The sequence below is a fragment of the Macaca fascicularis genome, chromosome 7 (assembly GCF_037993035.2).
Source record: "Macaca fascicularis isolate 582-1 chromosome 7, T2T-MFA8v1.1".
NCBI lineage: Eukaryota > Metazoa > Chordata > Mammalia > Primates > Cercopithecidae > Macaca > Macaca fascicularis.
The window spans coordinates 172,784,196-172,801,339 of record NC_088381.1 but is presented as its reverse complement, the minus strand read 5'-3'; the positions used below and the strand labels follow the sequence as shown (position 1 = coordinate 172,801,339).

General features: G+C 59.8%; 1 protein-coding gene and 1 pseudogene across 2 annotated transcripts; both read left to right on the top strand.

Moving 5' to 3' along the window:
- Positions 1-2,265: 2,265 nt before the first annotated feature.
- On the top strand, positions 2,266-17,097 carry TMEM179 (transmembrane protein 179). Of its 2 annotated transcripts, XM_005562343.4 has the most exons (4): positions 2,266-2,632; positions 10,190-10,327; positions 12,058-12,136; positions 13,843-17,097. In XM_005562343.4, exons 1-4 carry the CDS (start codon positions 2,328-2,330, stop codon positions 14,020-14,022), a joined length of 702 nt encoding a protein of 233 aa, XP_005562400.1. In that variant the 5' UTR covers positions 2,266-2,327; the 3' UTR covers positions 14,023-17,097. The 2 variants fall into 2 exon arrangements, with proteins under 2 accessions (XP_005562400.1, XP_045253024.1); XM_045397089.3 differs by lacking the exon at positions 10,190-10,327.
- Positions 14,076-17,097, top strand: LOC123574617 (uncharacterized; annotated as a pseudogene).
- Positions 17,098-17,144: the final 47 nt, after the last annotated feature.

The following is a 17,144-nucleotide window of genomic DNA, read 5'->3' as shown; positions in this document are numbered from 1 at the left end:
GAGTCTCGCACCTTTGACCTTTGAAGATGGCAGATGTTTAATCATCTTTCCAACCTAGTCTGCAGTTTCCAGTGCTGGCGGTTCCCTGTCAGCTGTCGTGGTCTCCTTCATGTCGGCCAAAGCCTAGAAGTGTAACCCCTCCAGATGTGTTCGAATTGGTCAAACTGCTGGATAATGAGTGGATGGGACTTCCACGCCTGCTCAAGTCAGGGGAGGGGGTGAATTTCCTGAGTGGGCTCCCTGGGGATACTCCAAGAGTGGTGAAAACCCTGAGTGGATTCTCCAAGAGACGAGTGGCCATTGCCGACCTCGTGGCTGGCCTTCAAGGCCCGATTTCAAAGTGATTGCAAAATGAAATGCAATCCACAGAAGAGAAGAAGTTGCAAATGGTAGCAAGCGTAAGAAGATATGCTCAGCCTCATGATGCCAAAGCAAGTCCAAGTTTACACAGCAACGAGCACATTCTGTGAAAACTGGCAGGATTTGAATACAACTGCTGTTTCTCAGCCGTGGAGGGGGAGGGGTCTACAACCCAGATGTGAGGGTAAATTTGAACAACTTTTTTTTTTTTTTTTTTTTGAGGCGGAGTCTCGCTCTGTCCCCCAGGCTGGAGTGCAGTGGCCGGATCTCAGCTCACTGCAAGCTCTGCCTCCCAGGTTCACGCCATTCTCCTGCCTCAGCCTCCTGAGTAGCTGGGACTACAGGCGCCCGCCACCTCGCCCGGCTAGTTTTTTGTATTTTTTAGTAGAGACGGGGTTTCACCGTGTTAACCAGGATGGTCTTGATCTCCTGACCTCGTGATCCGCCCGTCTCGGCCTCCCAAAGTGCTGGGATTACAGGCTTGAGCCACTGTGCCCGGCCGAACAACATTTTTAAAGCCAGTTTGGCAATTTTTGTCAACATTTTAAATGTGCATACCCCATGACCCAGCAATTCCTCTTCTAAGAATTTCTCTTATAAAAATGCCTGTGCAAGCTCACAAGCATATGTGTACAACGATGTTCACATGACAGCATTTGAGGCAGGAAAAACTGGAGACACAAAACATCCACCTTAAGAGGAATAGTTATGCAAATTGTGGAATCATCATTATAATGGAGTTATGCAGTTATTAAAAAGAACGAAATAGGTGTATGTGTAGGCAGGGAATAATCTCCTTGACATTTTGTTGAATAAAAGAATCAGCCTTCAAAAACTATGTATAGTATGAAACATTTTTGTTAATTGTGTGTGTGTGTGTGCTTATGTGCTTAGCAAAATGTCTAGAAAAATAGATGCCAGGCTATTAAAGTGGTCACCCCTGGTAGTGTGATGGGGTAGGGGAGTGGGATGAGGAGAAGGCTTTCTATTTTATTGTATACATATCTCTATTACTTGACTTAAGAAATGAGCATATATTACTTAGTCAATAAAACAAAAAGATTTTTTAGTGCTTGCAGCAAAAATGCTGATGTAACTTTAAACCAGGAGGAGCAATGTTAGGGCTTCCTCACTCTGGGAATTGGACTAAAGGTGACTTAATTTTAAAGGCAACTAGAAAAGGCATTAATTCTATTAATTAATGCATCAGCGGTTTCCATCTCAGCAAAGATGTCTTAATGAGGGGCTTGGGGCACCCATTATTTATCTTACAAATGCAGCTCCAGGGTCCTGACCGTGCCACGCAGTATAACACACATCCCCGCGGAGGGCTGGCGCTGCAGAAGCTCACGGTCCACCCCCTCCTGCCCACACCCGGCCTCACCCTCCCCTTCTCTTCGAGGATGACCTCTGTCCCAGTCCCACGGACCCCGACTCCTCCACGATCTGGCCCCTCCCCCCATACGTTGCATTCCAGGACTCCCGCAAAGGAATCACTTCAGCCTGGACTGCAAACCGCACTCCTACACCTCACTGTGGGCACCTTGGGGGTGTCCTCCAACATCCCCGCCCCGCCCTCTCTCTCGTGGCCTCCTTTCTTTCGAGCTGATGAGGAACTGGGGACCCAGAGTCGGCCTGTGTGAGGCCCGTACAGGTGGCTCCCGCAGTCTTTAGAGGCACAGGGTCGGTCTCCCCAGGCCGACCTGGTAAAATTCCTGCATCTCCCGCAGGCCGCCCTTCTCCGGCTTGGCCGGGACCAGCCTCTGGACCCCGGGCTCCTAGCCCGCGAGCACCAGGAGCTGTCCGCGGTGCTGACCGCAGGCGCTTCCCGCGCTCGGCCGATGCGCACGCGTCCCGGGAGGGGCGCGCGGGACCCGCCGGCGCCGCCACTGCGCAGCCTCCCGCGGGCTCCCCGCCCGGCGCAGCCTCCCGCGGCCTCCCCGCCGCCGCTCTCGCCCGGGCCGGCCATGGCGCTCAACAATTTCCTTTTCGCGCAGTGCGCCTGCTACTTTTTGGCCTTCCTGTTCAGCTTCGTGGTGGTGGTCCCGCTGTCCGAGAACGGCCACGACTTCCGCGGCCGCTGCCTGCTCTTCACCGAGGGCATGTGGCTGAGCGCCAACCTCACGGTGCAGGAGCGCGAGCGCTTCACGGTGCAGGAGTGGGGCCCACCGGCCGCCTGCCGCTTCAGCCTGCTCGCCAGCCTCCTGTCTCTGCTGCTGGCCGCCGCGCACGCCTGGCGCACGCTCTTCTTCCTCTGCAAGGGACACGAGGGGTAAGTGGGGGCCGCTCCCGGCGCGGCGCCCCTTCCATGCCCACAGCGCCCCCAGACCCGCCTCCCCAGGGGGGCGCGCGAGTGCCTCCGTCTCTCCGGTAGCTCCGAGGCCCGCAAATGTCAACAATCAGCCCTCACCGCCTCCATGCAGACCGCCCTTTGTCTACACACACATCTAGGGACCATGACGACCACTGGTCCTGCATACAAGGCCAGTGCCTCCCTTCCCCAAGTGCGCATCACCTCCCGCTTCCGGACATCTGCCCACTTGGGTTGCAGATGTTGCACCGTCATCACCCAGCAGGCCTGGACCTTCCTGGGCGGGCTCAGCCGGGCCACACTCGCCAGGACCGGCGACAGCTCCCAGCCCGGTCTAGGGCTTGCGCTGGGCTCTCCAGGTCCCAGTGACAAGGCGTACTGGGGAGCCCCACCCGGCACTATCGCCCCAGGCAAGGGACGGCAGACAGCTGTCTGGAGGGGAGCCACCCAGGCACACCTCGAGCTCAGGCCTTGGTTCATGGAGAGAGACGGCAGGGCGGGGGCTGTGCCTTGTGGGCTCAGGGCCTTCCTCATCCTGGCCTCCATTTTCCTCTTTGTCTTTCCTGCTCCGGCAGGATACTGGATACTGGAGCCTATACAACCTGGTTCACCTGGGGTGCGGTGGTACCCTTAGCCAGTGGCGCCCTGGGGGCCCTCTGGGGGCCCACCCACTCCCTCTGTAGGGGCCCTTTGCGGGCTCACCCACTCCCTCTGCAGGTGCTCTCTGTGAACCCTCGCACCCCCCCATGCACCCACCCGCCCCCTCTGTGCTCCCACCCACCCCCCTGTGCTCCCACCCACACCCTGTGCGCCCACCCGCCCCTCCGTGAGCCCACCCGCCCCCTTTGTGCTCCCACCCACCCCCTCTGTGCTCCCACCCACACCCCTGTGCTTCCACCCACACCCTGTGTGCCCACCCACACCCCCGTGCGCCCACCCGCCCCCTCTGTGCTCCCACCCGCCCCCTCTGTGCGCCCACCCGCCCCCTCTGTGCTCCCACCCACCCCCTGTGCGCCCACCCACCCCCTATGTGGCTGCCCTCTGTGGGCCCTCCCACTCCCCTGGCGGAGGCCTGCTGTGCCCAGGAGCAGCCCTAGATCCTGCAGAGGTTCCGGGAGAGCACTCATGAAACCCAGGCCCCTCCCAAACTCTGCCCCCACCCCCATCCTTTGTTGTAGGTTTTCACTCCCTGCCTGAGGGTAGGAGATGAGAAGGACTCAGAGGGGTGCGGGTGGCAGGAGTGGGGAGGCCCTCCTGTTGCCCATCCCCTGTGAGCCCACCACTTGGTTTTGGCTGAGAGAGGGGCCAGAGAGGGGAAGAAGAGGGGCTCCAGGGAGAAGGGATGGAGCCAGGGCTATGCCGAGTGGGGCTGTAAAATCTGGAGGAGGGGTGAGAATCCCAGCGCCTGTGGGTAGGAGCACCCTGGGGCTGCTGCAGCACAGTTCCACCAACTGGACTTAAACCCACTTGTCCCACCACCCGCTGCCTCTGTGGCACAGGGCGTCTTCTCTCTGCTTCTCTGTCCTCCCTCTTTTTACAGGGACACCAGTCACTGGATTCAGGGCCCACTCTAAACTCAGGGAGATCTTATCCTGAAATCCAGAGCTTAATTACACCTGCAAAGATGCTGTTTCCAAATAAAGTCACAATCACGGGTGCCAGGGGTGGGACTTGGGCATAACTTTTGGGGAACACCATTCCACCCACGACACTAAGGTTCTGGGTGGGGGTCAGTAGCAAGCTGGCTGTCAGCCTGGGAGGACCCAGGTACTGTGGGGCCATGGACCCAAATTGTGTGACTGGAGCCCTGCTCAAGGTGGGGTCAGGCCAGGCGCAGGATGGTGTCCTGTCCATCTGCAGCCGTCCTCCTCCCCTCAGCCCACTCCAGGGCTGGTGTCCCAAGAAGAGGCTTGAGACATCATCTGCACCCATGTTGCCAAACCCGAGAGTTACCCAGTCTGGGCTGTGTGTGCAGGGCAGGCAGGTGGAAGTCTCCCTGAATGAGACATGGCGTGAAGAGGGAGTGGGACAGCCAGAGAGTAGGGTCAGCTTCCCAAGGCTTGAGGTCCTTTAGTCTTGGAAGCTGAGGGTGAAGTGTGCAGGCCAGGTGGGGCCACAGTTGGTTCATTGCTCACGCACGTCTTCCCTGCCTCCTGGGTGTCCGTCAGGGTGCCTGTGGTCCAACTGAGGCTGAGAGATGGTGGCTGTCTAGATAGGACCCAGCTATGTGGTTGGAGTGATGTGAGATTTCATAGGGGGTTCCACCAGAGGCGGGGGACAGGGAGAGGGGAGAAAAGAGCCCCAGAGCTTGCAAGACAGGAGTCCAGGTCGCACAGGGCGTGGTCTGTTTTGCACACACTGGGCAGCAGACCCAGGGACGCCATAACAGCAGCTCTGCCTCTTGCTGTCTCACGGAAGGTGTCTGTCTGTCAGCCCTGGCAAACTGCTGGCACCATCTCCTTCCAAAGGCAGAAGACAGGTTCCTGGGGAGTCTTCAGGCCTTCCCAGCACTCTTTGTGGCATTCCGTCCTCCCATGGGGTGGAGCCGACTGGGATGCAGGCCGACTGTGCGGCAGCCCTGCTGACCGGCCCGTATGGGATTTAGGAAGCCTTAGATGACCTGGTGTGCTCAGGGCCTGTGGGGGTTAGGGTGAGGGTTAGGGTTGTTGAGGGGGTCTACATTGTGGAGGCTCACCATGGCCTTGACCCCACTGGAGGTCAGGCCCGGGCGACTCCTGCTCTCAGGGAGGGGGCCTGTGGTGGAACATTTCAGGTTCAGCCCCTTTGCTTCAGTTCAGGGGTTCACCAATCTTCCCACCACTGACCTCTGCCCAGCCTGCTCTTTTCCAGGGACATGTGGTGCCCGTGTCCTTCTTGGCCATCAGGAATTAGTGGCTCAGGTCACGTGGTCATGTGGCCACCTGTCCCCCACCGCATGCACCACACAGTCCATTGGCAGATGGGTTGTGCGATGACATCTGTCCAAAGTGTCAGCCCTCCATTGAGTTCTGGTTGTAGGCGTAGGTTAACGCTCTCAAGAGCCATCTCAGGCCACAGGTTCCCACCCTAGGGGACCCACGGCTGGGTGAAACCAAGGCAGGCATACACCTTATTCATCTCTGTGTCCTTAGGGCTGAGCACAGGGGATGGTGTGTAGGAGTCACCAGATAAAGTTTGTTGAATGACTGACAGAAAGATGCCTGGGTCCTGAGGCCTGCTGCCTTGTGGTCACTCACCTGGCCCTGATACCTGTGCAGACTCAGTTGTCTGGCCAACAGGTCCACCCTTCAGACTTGCCATGTCAGGAAGTTCTGGACCCCTGGGAAGATTGGGTCTGCAAGGCCCAGTGATAGGGCGGCCAATTCCAACTCAATTGTTGCTCCAGCTACATAGACTAGGCGAGCAAGTCCAGGTCGGTAAAGGGGACTCAGGACCAGCCAAGGGGCTGAGACAGGCCTTTATAGGGAGCTCCTGTGGTGGAAAAAGGCTCTCAGGGCCATCAACGGCCACTGGACATCCAGCCCATGGAGGAGCCTGCTGACCCCATCAGACTCTGGCCGATAGAGAGCTGGGCCTGGTTAGGACGGCACACGCTCTAATCCTCTAAAGTGGACTCCACCCTCAGAGGCCACCCAACTGCCCTCCCGCCAGTGTGAGCGCAGGGCCTGTTTGAGATCTGTTTGAGGGTCACACGGCGGGTCCAGAGCTTGTGGAGCAGAGGCCATGTCTCAGGTGCCAGCTTCCTCTTCCTACGGGGGTGTCTTTCGTGCAGAGTCCAGGCCCTGAGAGCTTGTGCCCAGAAGTGTGAAGATTAGAGTCTGGCGGGGGGGGTTAGTTTTTGCAGAGCGGTGTCATCTTGATGCTGCCTTATTGGCTGCTGATTGAATGAATGAATTAATGGAATGGTGCCTGTGCTTCAGGGGGGCTTGCCATTTCAGGGCAGAAGGGTTTGCTGAGGCAGCCATGGGCCTGGGGCGGCTGTGCTGAGAGGGAGCATTGAGGACGTGGGCTGGCAGCACTTTGTGGTTGGCAGGCCAGAGGGGCACTGTGTTAAACTCATCTGCCTGCCCGGCTGAGCCTTCACATTGCTGGGCTTTCCAGGACAGTGGTCACCATGGAGATGGCACATCCTGGCAGCGCACCCTGAGCGGCAGTGAAGAGAGAGGGTTAACCCTGTGTGTGCCGGGCTCCTGTTCCTGACCACTGTCCTGGCCTGGCCTTGGTGAGGGAGGGGCTGGGTGGCCCTGTGACCTCTGGGGAGCTGGATCTGGGGAGGCTCTGGACATATCCAATGCTTTAACAACCTGGAGAGCCTGGGCAGGATCCCTGGAAACCGAGCAGAAAGGAATGAGAGGAGCAGACCGAGGCTGTCAGCCGGCAGCGGCCCCAGCCTGGGGTCCCTTCCCTATCTCGTGGGGAACTCCTCGATCTGGTCATGGGAGAAGACTCCAAAATCAGGCCCATTTCATAGGGATGTGGCTGGATGTCTGAAGTCTCCAGATAACTGGCTTTTCTGTCTGTTGGAGGTTGTGTTGTGGCCCATGCTCAGCGGTGGAAGGGGACAGTGGGTCGCCTGGGCCCAGAGCCTCTGCCGTATCTCAGGTGCGCTGGGCCAGGTATTTGCAGGCACTGGGGTCTTTCAGGGAGACCTTGCCCTTAGGGAGCCGGGCCACTCAGGGAAGCTTAAGCTGTGCACGTGCCTGTCTAGAATTCGGTATACTATAGATGTGGAGGGTGCTGCCCCAGCCTCCCGAGGGGGATTGGGATGTGGCACTGGGTAACAGGCCCTAGCCCGACCTCACTGTCTGCACTGTGGTCAGCCTGGCCCTCCAGGGAGGTCTCTGGGATGGCCTGTCAGGGAAGTCTAGCAATGCCAGGTGCCGGAGGGTGCCCCTGCCGGACCAGGTCCCTGGGAGGACCACAGGAGGGCTGTCCGGCGGGTGGAGGGGCGGATGTGCCCTGCGGGAGCCTGGCTAGGGACTGTCCTCTGCCCCCACTCCAGCACCATCCAGCGGGCCGGGTTTGATGCCAAGCAGCTTCCTTGCCTCTGGCTGTGGAGCTAACCCTGGCCATGCCTCGCCACCACCTCCTCCTTGGCTGCGGTGGAGCAGCTGGTCCAAGGCTGCAGAGGTGGAGTGGGCTTACTGTGCCCCGCTCTGTGACTATAGTGGAGGTGGTGCTGTCCCCATCCCTGGCTAATGGGACCTGGACGGGTGGGTCACCTGGAGGGCAGCAGTGACTTTCAGTGGAGGGACCTGGTAGCAAATTCCCACCTTGCTTTCCCACCCTTCCACCCCATTGCCCAAACCCAGCCAGAAGCCAGAGGGCACGGGGTCATTGCCATGGTCCGTACCTTTCAGCCTCCAGACAGAGAATGGAGGAGACGCATTGCGAAGAGCAGGCGGGAGACACTGGTACACGGTGATTCAGGCTTGGATTGGGCTAATGGAGCCAGTCCCACGTATGACAGCTCTGAGACTCACAGCACACTGGGCCAGAGAGGGACCGAGAATGAACCCGCACCCATCCTGGCAAACTTTTGCCACTGCTCTTTCTGTCATCAGAGAGCTTTGGATGTGGCGCTGCGGTGGGGGTTGTGGCTTGTCTACTGGCATACGGTACCCACCCTCCAGCCATCTTTGACCGTGAGGCCTGGGCAGAGGCTCGATCACCCCCCACGCTTAGGTATATGAGTCCTGCTGGTCCTGCCCTCTTTGGTGTGGTTGTTGGGATCACAGCTCATGGCTTTAAGAGTGTCCCTGTGTCCTCTCCCCTTGTCTGGGACTCCTTGGGGTGGCTCAAGCCCTCCCATTCCTGGGGGGTGGTTCTGCTGTCAGCCCAGCGGTCACCAAAACAGTGTGGCTGGGGCTGGAGCCAGTGGACGGGTTCCTTGGAGGTACCAGATGTTACAAAGTAGCCTGGTGCCACCTGCTCTGAGTTGGGTGCTGTGGCCTGGGCTTATCCTCAGCATGTTGGCTGGGGCACCTCCCGGGGCCAGGACTTCGTCTTTTGTATCACTCTGCCCTCTGTGCCCAGCACAGGGCAAGCGGGTACTCAGAAAGTGCCTGCTGAATGAATGAATGAATGAACAGGCAGCGCGCTGGCCTCCACGTTGCCTCATCAGCAGCTGCCGAGTTCGGATGATGGTGGCGTTGATGTTTTCTTGGCTGAGATTCCAGGGAGACCTTGTTTATTCAGTGATCACTGTGAAGCTGTTTCGTGGGTCACCTACCTTAGATCCAGCGTGCTGACAGCACACAGGCAAACATCCAGCCTGCTTGTAGGTGAGAGGCGGGAGCAGCCCCTTCTCAGCCGTGCTGCTCGTGCTGATGTCTGCCTGGGAGGAAGTCCCCCTTGGGGCTCCCACTGGAGGGACAGTCCCTATCCCTACCCCACGAGCCTCCATGTGCATTCCAGGCTGAGCCCATGCCAGGCCCATTGGAAGGACTTTGAATCTTGTTGGAGCAATTCAGAGATGGTGGACGTTTACATGCCAGGCAGGAGGGCCGGGTGGGGTGGGTGTCCCGACCACGTGCCCGGTATCCTCAGAAGAGGAAACATGAGCCTCCTCTGAAAGCCATGGCCGTGTGCGCCCTGGCAGAGGCTTCAGACCCCCGGGGCAGTGTGACCCAGCCCTAAGCGAGCTCCTTCCTCATGACCCCGCCTCCTGTGCTCCCCATGCTCTGGCCCTGGTCAGATGGGCCCAATCACAGCCCGGCCTTTTAAGTTTAAATGGATAAACCAGAGTCAGCCCATCAAGCAAGTCCTACCAGGGGTCCAGGCCACGCGCTGATGACCTGCGGGTGAATGGATGCTCTCAGCACCACAGGCTGGGGGCTTGTAAACAACAGGCATTTACTGCTCACACTTCTGGAGCCTGGAGGTCTGGGATCCAGGCTGGGATCCAGGTTCGATGCCTGCTGAGGGCCCGTTCCTCTTGCTGTGTCCTTATCTGCTGGGAGCTCGGTGGGGTTGCTTCTGGGAGGGCGCTCATTTCATTCATGAGGCTTCACCCTCATGACCTCCTCTCCTCCCAAAGACCCCACTTTCTAACCCCTCGGCGGACTGTAACATAAGGATTTGGGGGGACACAAGCACCTGGGCCAGAGCTGCTGGTGACTGTGTGTGGGCGGCTTTGCAAGGGTGTCATTCATTTCCACCCTGGGTGCAACCTCTTTTATGAAATGATGGGGACCAGGGTTCCAGGTCCTGGGTCTTTGGGAAGGTGTGACCTGCAGCCTAGGGCGGGCACGTGGAGCTGCCCAAGGGACTGCAGGAACGGGGAGCAACCCCTCGAGGCCCCACAGGGCCCAACCCAGGAATCCCGAGGGTCTGGAGGTGCTGCTGGTGGGGGTCGCCGGGAGGTAGCCTCCTGTTTCTGGCTGCAGCCTTGGGGCGGGGGTCTCCCGGGAGGTGGCGTCCAGTGAGCCCGCCCCTCCTGTTTCTGGCTGCAGCTTGGTGGGGGGTCTCCCGGGAGGTGGCGTCCAGTGAGTCTGCCCCTCTTGTCTCTGGCTGCAGCTCCTTCTTCTCCGCCTTCCTGAACCTCCTGGTCAGCGCCTTCGTGGTCTTCCTGGTCTTCATTGCCAGCACCATCGTGAGTGTGGGCTTCACCATGTGGTGCGACACCATCACCGAGAAGGGCACCGTAGCCCACAGGTGTGCCTGCCCCACCTGCCTCGGCCTCAGCCTTGGCCCACCTCCCCTGAAAATCCCTTGACACCCTGCCCTGCTCTGGGTGATCCCTCGTGAAGCCCATCCTGAGTCTGCGGTCCCTGGTCCCGCTGTGCCCCTGCCTGTGTATACCTGGACAGGCCCTCTCCTGAGACCTGCCCCGCAACACTGATACCTTCCCGCTCTGGGAGCAGGGAGCATCACACGTCACACACGAGCGATCATCCCTAGGGCTGAATATGGCTGGGGGTGACTCCAGGTGATCAGAGACTCCGGCTGCCCTGTCCTTGCCACCAGGGCTTGCGTGACAGATCCCATGCAGCATAGCCCCAGGTCCGGGGAAGCTCGATGTGACCACACAGCTGGAGACCCTTGGGCTTCTGTCCTGTGCTGGCTGAATGCGAGAGCCCAGGGAGAGCATTAGGCTCAGGGCTTTGGTCCCCAGGGTGTGGGATTTGGAAGATGGTGGAGGGGACAGGGATGGTGAAGAACAGGAGCAGAGAAAGCTTCTGGTAGGGTGAGGGTCAGCTCCCAGGCAGGTTGGGGATGAAGGCCTTTGAGCCATGGTGGTCCCTCTGGGATCTTAGCAGGGGCATCATTTGGCTTGTGGGGGGCCCCAGAGTGGAGCACGGTGACTGCCTGCCCCCAACAGTGGGATGCCCAGCCCTGAGGGGCACCATCCAGTGCCCCAGGCCAAAACTCTGGAAGACAGGAACCCTCCAGAGTTCCCACGTTCTTCCTTTAAGCAAACCGAGACCTGAAACCGCAGCATCTGCAATAGATGGCAGCAGAGCCGAGGGGCTCCCTGCCTGTCTGTTCCGTGCCTCCACTCTGGGGTACCTGGGGCACAAACCAGAGGAAAGCGTGAGCACCTGGGCGTGTGGCCCTGCAGGGCCTCCTGTGCTGAGCTGTGCCCTGTGCCCCATCCTGCACTGTCCCAGCTCCGCCTGCTGGCTCTAGCCACCTGTTTCCCGAGAGCGTGGGCAACCCCTGGTATACAGGCAAAGTTTCCTTGGCCTCACGGACACCGTTTCCAGCCCTTCAGCCCCTCCAGGGGGTGTGGGGGCTGCTGGGCTCCCTGTCTCTGGCACCCTGCTTCTGTCAATGTGTCCTGGCTTTATGTTTTATGTTGGGGGTGCAAGACACCGGGAGCCCAGGCCTGGCTCACTCCCGGGCCCTCTGATGCCCACTGCCTCCACAGATGCCTCCGTGATGGGGGCAGAGCCTCTGGGCAGCGTTGGTGGGGACGCCACCTCCATCTCTGTATGGCTGAGGCAGCCCTGCATCTCCTGCCTCTGAGACCCTGTGACCCTCAGAGTGTGGAGCACAGGGGCAGAGGGTCCGGGAGAGCAGAGGCTGAGCTGGTGTCTTCCAGGAGTCCAGGGCCAGGATGGGGAGGGGCCTGGCCTCTGAGACTCCATGACCCTCAGAGTGTGGGGGATGGGGTTAGAGGGTCCGGGAGAGCAGAGGCTGAGCTGGTGTCTTCCGGCCGTCCAGGGCCAGGATGGGGAGGGGCCTGGAGGTTTCCTTTCCCGAAGGCTGTACTGCTCCATGGAGGAGGCCTCAAGGCCGATCGCCCGTGGTGTCCTCGGAGACTCCCTGCTGCCCCCCAACCATTGTAGGGCAAAGTTCGTGCCTCTCTGGCCAGCGGCTCAGCCATGTCCTGCACTGGCTGTCCTGGTGGTCACCTTCCACCCTACGTCCTCCTGTTTTAGCTGTGAAGAGCTTCAGGACATCGACTTGGAGCTGGGTGTGGACAACTCCGCCTTCTACGATCAGTTTGCTATTGCCCAGGTAGGGGCTCTGGGCAGGAGGGGAGGCTTGCAATGCTGGGAATGCTGGGAGGGGGGCATTTACTGCTGGACACTCGCTGAACTCTCCCCCTATCCAGAGGAGGAGGCAGGCTCCTATGCAGATAAGGTGGTTGACAACGGGACCAGGCAGTGGGAGCACTCTGGAAGGCTTCCTGCAGGTGGGGGAGGGCTGGGCTTTTGTAGGTGGGTTTGGGGAGGAGATGGCCACAGTGAGTTAGAATCAGGAAGTGGCAAGGCCCTGGAGTCTGGAGTGAGAAGTGTTGGAGGAGGTGGTGTCAGAAACGAAACCAGGCATCAGATCCTGGGGGTCCAGTGCAGGGACGAGGGCCTTGGACTTTGGTGCCAGCGTGAGGTGAGCCTGTTCAGGTCAGTGCTGGAGGCTTAGGGATGTCCCCTAGCCAGGGGGACGCTGACACGGAGTCCAAGGACATCCCCTAGCCAGGGGGACGCTGACACGGAGTCCAAGGGACGTCCCCTAGCCAGGGGGACGCTGACACGGAGTCCAGGGACGTCCCCTAGCCAGGGGGACTCTGACACGGAGTCCAGGGACGTCCCCTAGCCAGGGGGACGCTGACACGGAGTCCAAGGGACGTCTCCTAGCCAGGGGGACGCTGACACGGAGTCCAAGGAAGGATGCAGGGGATCCCACTTGGGAATTCAGAAGATTTGCCACCCTACCCTTGTATAAGCTGCGTCCTCCACCCCCTAGGAGACTCGGTGGGGGACCATGGTGGACCCCACTCTGAGGGACCCTATTTGCTGAAATGCAGACCTGTGGGGACACATCAGTGGTCTGTGAGGGCCGGAGGGGGAACCCTGGAATTGGGTTTGCTCCTTGAAGTCTGCAGGTGTGCCCCAGACGGAGGTGACGCAGAGGAGGGGTGCCGGGTGGGGTTGGCTGAGACCAGACACCTGGCTCCTGCCAGCACTGATCAGGGCCCACCGGCTTCAGATCCACTTGCGGACCCCAGACTGGCCTCTGAAGGCTCTTGCTGGCTGTGGCTGGCTGAGGACGCTTCTCCTGGCCAGAACCCTCCAAGGGGCTGGCCATAGGTGGGCCTGAGTGTTCTTTGCCGTGATGAACTGGATCTGTCAAAGACACTTCCATGCAAATTTAGTGAGTGGAAGAGGCCTCAGGCCTAATTTGTGCCAGTTGGATTAAGGTGTGAGTGCAGTCTGATGACAAATACGCTCAAATGAGAATCAGCTTAATGTGGCTCAGGCCTGGTTCTGATTAAATTGTTTCTCCTTCAACTGTTTGGAAACAGCAGCTAAAGGTCAATTTATTCTGGTGGTTGAAGGAGCCTCCGCTGTTTACCCGCCCTCCTTAGAGCCCACAGGCCCGAGCTGCTGCAGGAGAACGCGCTCGCCGCTGGCCACTGCCCCTCCCCAGGGCCTCTGGCTGGCCTGGAGTTGGGGTGGGTCTGAGTGCCCAGGGCTTTGGCTCCAGAGTGGGTTCCGGGAGGGGCGCAGGTGCTGGAAAACGATGCTGGCTGCAGGAAAGAACTCAGAAGATTGATCTTGGGCAGGGTCTTCAGGATCCGGCCCTGCCCCATGTCCTCAGCCTCCTCCTTCCTCTGAGTCCCCTCCTTTTCCTGCAGAGCAGAGCCTGGGAGCTGGTGGGAGGGGGGTGCGCTGACAGCGGACTCCCAACGGCCTCTGACCCTGCCCCTGCCCTCTGTGCAGTTTGGCCTCTGGGCCTCATGGCTGGCCTGGCTGGCCATCACCACACTGGCCTTCCTGAAGGTGTACCACAACTACCGTCAGGAGGACCTGCTGGACAGCCTGATCCACGAGAAGGAGCTGCTGCTGGCCCGGCCGTCCCCACGCACCTCCTTCCAAGAGGAGAAGAGCGCCGTCATTTAGGCACCGCGCGGGCAGGGGAGCTGGCCCCTGACCTCCCGGCTGCGCTTGGGGGCATGGGCCTGCCTGGGGAAGCAGCTGGGGGGCTCTGCCTGGGCCCTGGCCACATGCAGCCCTGCGTGTGTCCCCTCAAGCGTAGTGAGGTGAGCACCCCAGTGCCCACTCGTGAGCCTAGCAGTGGACTGGGTGGGTGCTGGCTCCCTGATGAGGATGGTGCAGAGAGACTACGGGTGTGGGGCGGGGGGTGGGGGGCACCTCCAGGCCTCGCACAGGGCCCCATGGCTGTCCCAGTAGGACCTGACTGGCCAGCCTGGGTGGAGGGCGTCCAGCTGGTCTCCCCCAACCCTGGCCAGATGCTGTCTCCATGCCAGCTGGCCCAGGGGTGGCCAGACGTCACTCAGCCCTGAACGAATTCTGCATGAATTCTGCCATCCAGGCAGAGGCTACGTGTGGGGAGGAGCTCACGGCACCTTCCAGCCTCTGACCCCAGGTTGGCCCCTCCCCGGCTGAGTCCCCCTCCTGGGTGGGTGCCATAGGCCTGGGACACCCCGTGGCCGGGCTCAGGGAGGCTTCTGAGGCCTGTGAGTTCGCCTCACTGTGTGTGGGTCCTGTCCGTGCTGGGCTGAGGGGCACGGAGGTGGTAATCTGGGCTCCACAGAGGCAGGGGCATCATCTGGTTGGGGATTTGGGGGGCACACTTACCACACAGAGGATTGGGCCAGGAGCCATGGCAGGGGTCTGTGTGTGGGTGTGTATGGGGGATGTGATTCTGTGAGTGCCTTTGTGCATGGGAGGGTGTGATTGTGTATGTGAGTGCATGAGAGGATGTGACTGTGAGTGTGCATGTGTGCGTGTGACTGCATGTGTGGGTGTGACAGTGTAGGTGTGACTGTACATGGGAAGGTGTGACTGAGTGTGCATGGGAGGGTGTGAGTGTGCATGAGTGTGCATGTGAGGGTGTGACTGTTGTGCATGTGTGGGTGTGACTTGTGCATGTGAGGGTGTGACTGAGTGTATGTGAGGGTGTGACTGAGTTTGCATGTTAGGGTGTGACTGAGTGTATGTGAGAGTGTGACTGAGTTTGCATGTTAGGGTGTGACTGAGTGTATGTGAGGGTGTGACTGAGTTTGCATGTTAGGGTGTGACTGAGTGTATGTGAGGGTGTGACTGTTGTGGATGTGAGGGTGTGACTGCATGTGAGGGTGTGACTGTTGTGGATGTGAGAGTGTGACTGCATGTGAGGGTGTGACTGTGAGTGTGCATGTGGGGGTGTGACTGTTGTGTGTATGTCAGGGTGTGACTTGTGCATGTGAGGGTGTGACTGTGAGTATATGTGAGGGTGTGACTGCATGTGAGGGTGTGACTGAGTGCATGTGAGGGTGTGACTGCATGTGAGGGTGAGACTGTGAGTGTATGTGAGGGTGTGACTGCATGTGAGGGTGTGACTGCATGTGAGAGGGTGTGACTGTCGTGCATGTGAAGGCTTGATTGTGAGTGTGCATGGGAGGCTGTGAGTGAGTGTGTGTGAGGGTGTGACTGTACCTGTGGCGTGAGTGTGCATGTAGGGCGTGTGGGGAGGAATGTAGGTGAGTGCCTGGGTGCCTGGGCAGGTGTGTCTGCACAGTATGTGTGGCATGTGCGTGAAGAACCGCATGTGAATGTGCGCGTGTTGCATGTGAGCGTGTGCATGCCCGTGCGTGTGCATATGTGTGTGAGCATTGTGTGCGTGATGGGAGCCGTGGGTGCTGTGTGGACAGCCCCTCTGCCCCTCCCATGGGCTCCCACATCCAGCATCCACCTGAGAGAGGAGGGAGCGCTTTCCCATTCTGCAGAGTCTGTGTGCTGAGGCCCCACAGAGGCAAGTGGAGGAGCTGGGATGTGAACCTGGGACCCCAGGGTAGGGGGCTGCTTGGCTGTGGACCCTACCCCTCAGGAGAACCCAGGGTCCACCTCTACAGGACTCATTCCAGGGGCGGGGCCTCCTCACCCGGGGCTCGATGAGCGGCTGTCTGTTTCTTGGCTTGAGTGCTGCCGAGTGCTCCCTGCTGCTGCGCCCACCCTCCCAGGGAGACGCGAGCCCCTAGCTCCCTGTGTTGGTGACCCACCCCGTCCACCATCAGCAGCTGGCTGGTGTCTCTGGGTGGCTGGGCACCAGCCTCCTGGAGGCCACATGCCTGGGTCCACATGGAGGGTCCCGGTGGGGGCATCACCCTGGGTCCCGCGAGTGAGGCTGGCAGGTGACCCGTCACACTGTGGCGAAGGCAGGTTCCCATTGGGGGCGTCAAGGCCGGGGGATCGAGGCTCTGGAAGCTCAAGGGGGCTGTGGCCTTGGGGCCCAGCTGAGTTTCCAGCTGGCAGCCAGGTCCTTGAGGGAAGGGGTTTGGACAGAATCCGAGGCCCTCTAAGCTGATGGGCTTCCCTGTCTCCCCTGCCAGCCCTGACCCACTGAACAGGGGACTCTTTCCAGCCCGGAGAGCTCCTTGTCTGTGTCCCCAGCAGAAGGTGGGGTGGCTCCTGCCTCACCCTCTGCCCAGCCCTGATCCAGGCCAGAGCCATCTAGGGCCCCAGAAGGAGGGGCAGGAGCAGGGGTGGTTCTGGAACCTGAGGGTTGGCTCCGGTTGGGTCTGTCCTCGGGGCTGCACTGCTGGATCCCAGGAGCTGGAACAGCCCCACAGCCAGGGTGATGGAAATGCTTGGCTGCATGCAGACACAGACCCACCCCGGACTGGGCTGTCCCCGGAGCCCAGACACATCACCCTGGGAAGGGGCAGCTGGGCCTGAATTTTGCTGGGCAGGGGCTGGGCGCCCTGGTTGTGGGTTCTCCAGGGTCCCTTAGGGGGCTGGGCCTCTCCCCAGGAAGGAAGGTGGGAAGTACAGGCATGACCCGGGGTTCCTGAGGCGGGTCCGCCAAGTTGCTTCTGAGATGCCTTTGCTTCTCTCCTGGCTGTCTGATAATGGATATCTCTGTTCTAATTCCACTCTGGCTAAACTGAAAGTGAAGACCCTTAAGCTTACATGTGTCTACCCTCAGAGTCAGAATAAAAACAAAAGCGCCTGAGTCTCCAGCAGGCATGAGGAGTGTGTGGGGTTCTCTCTGCCCTCTCCGCGGTCGGCCGGCCTGGCTC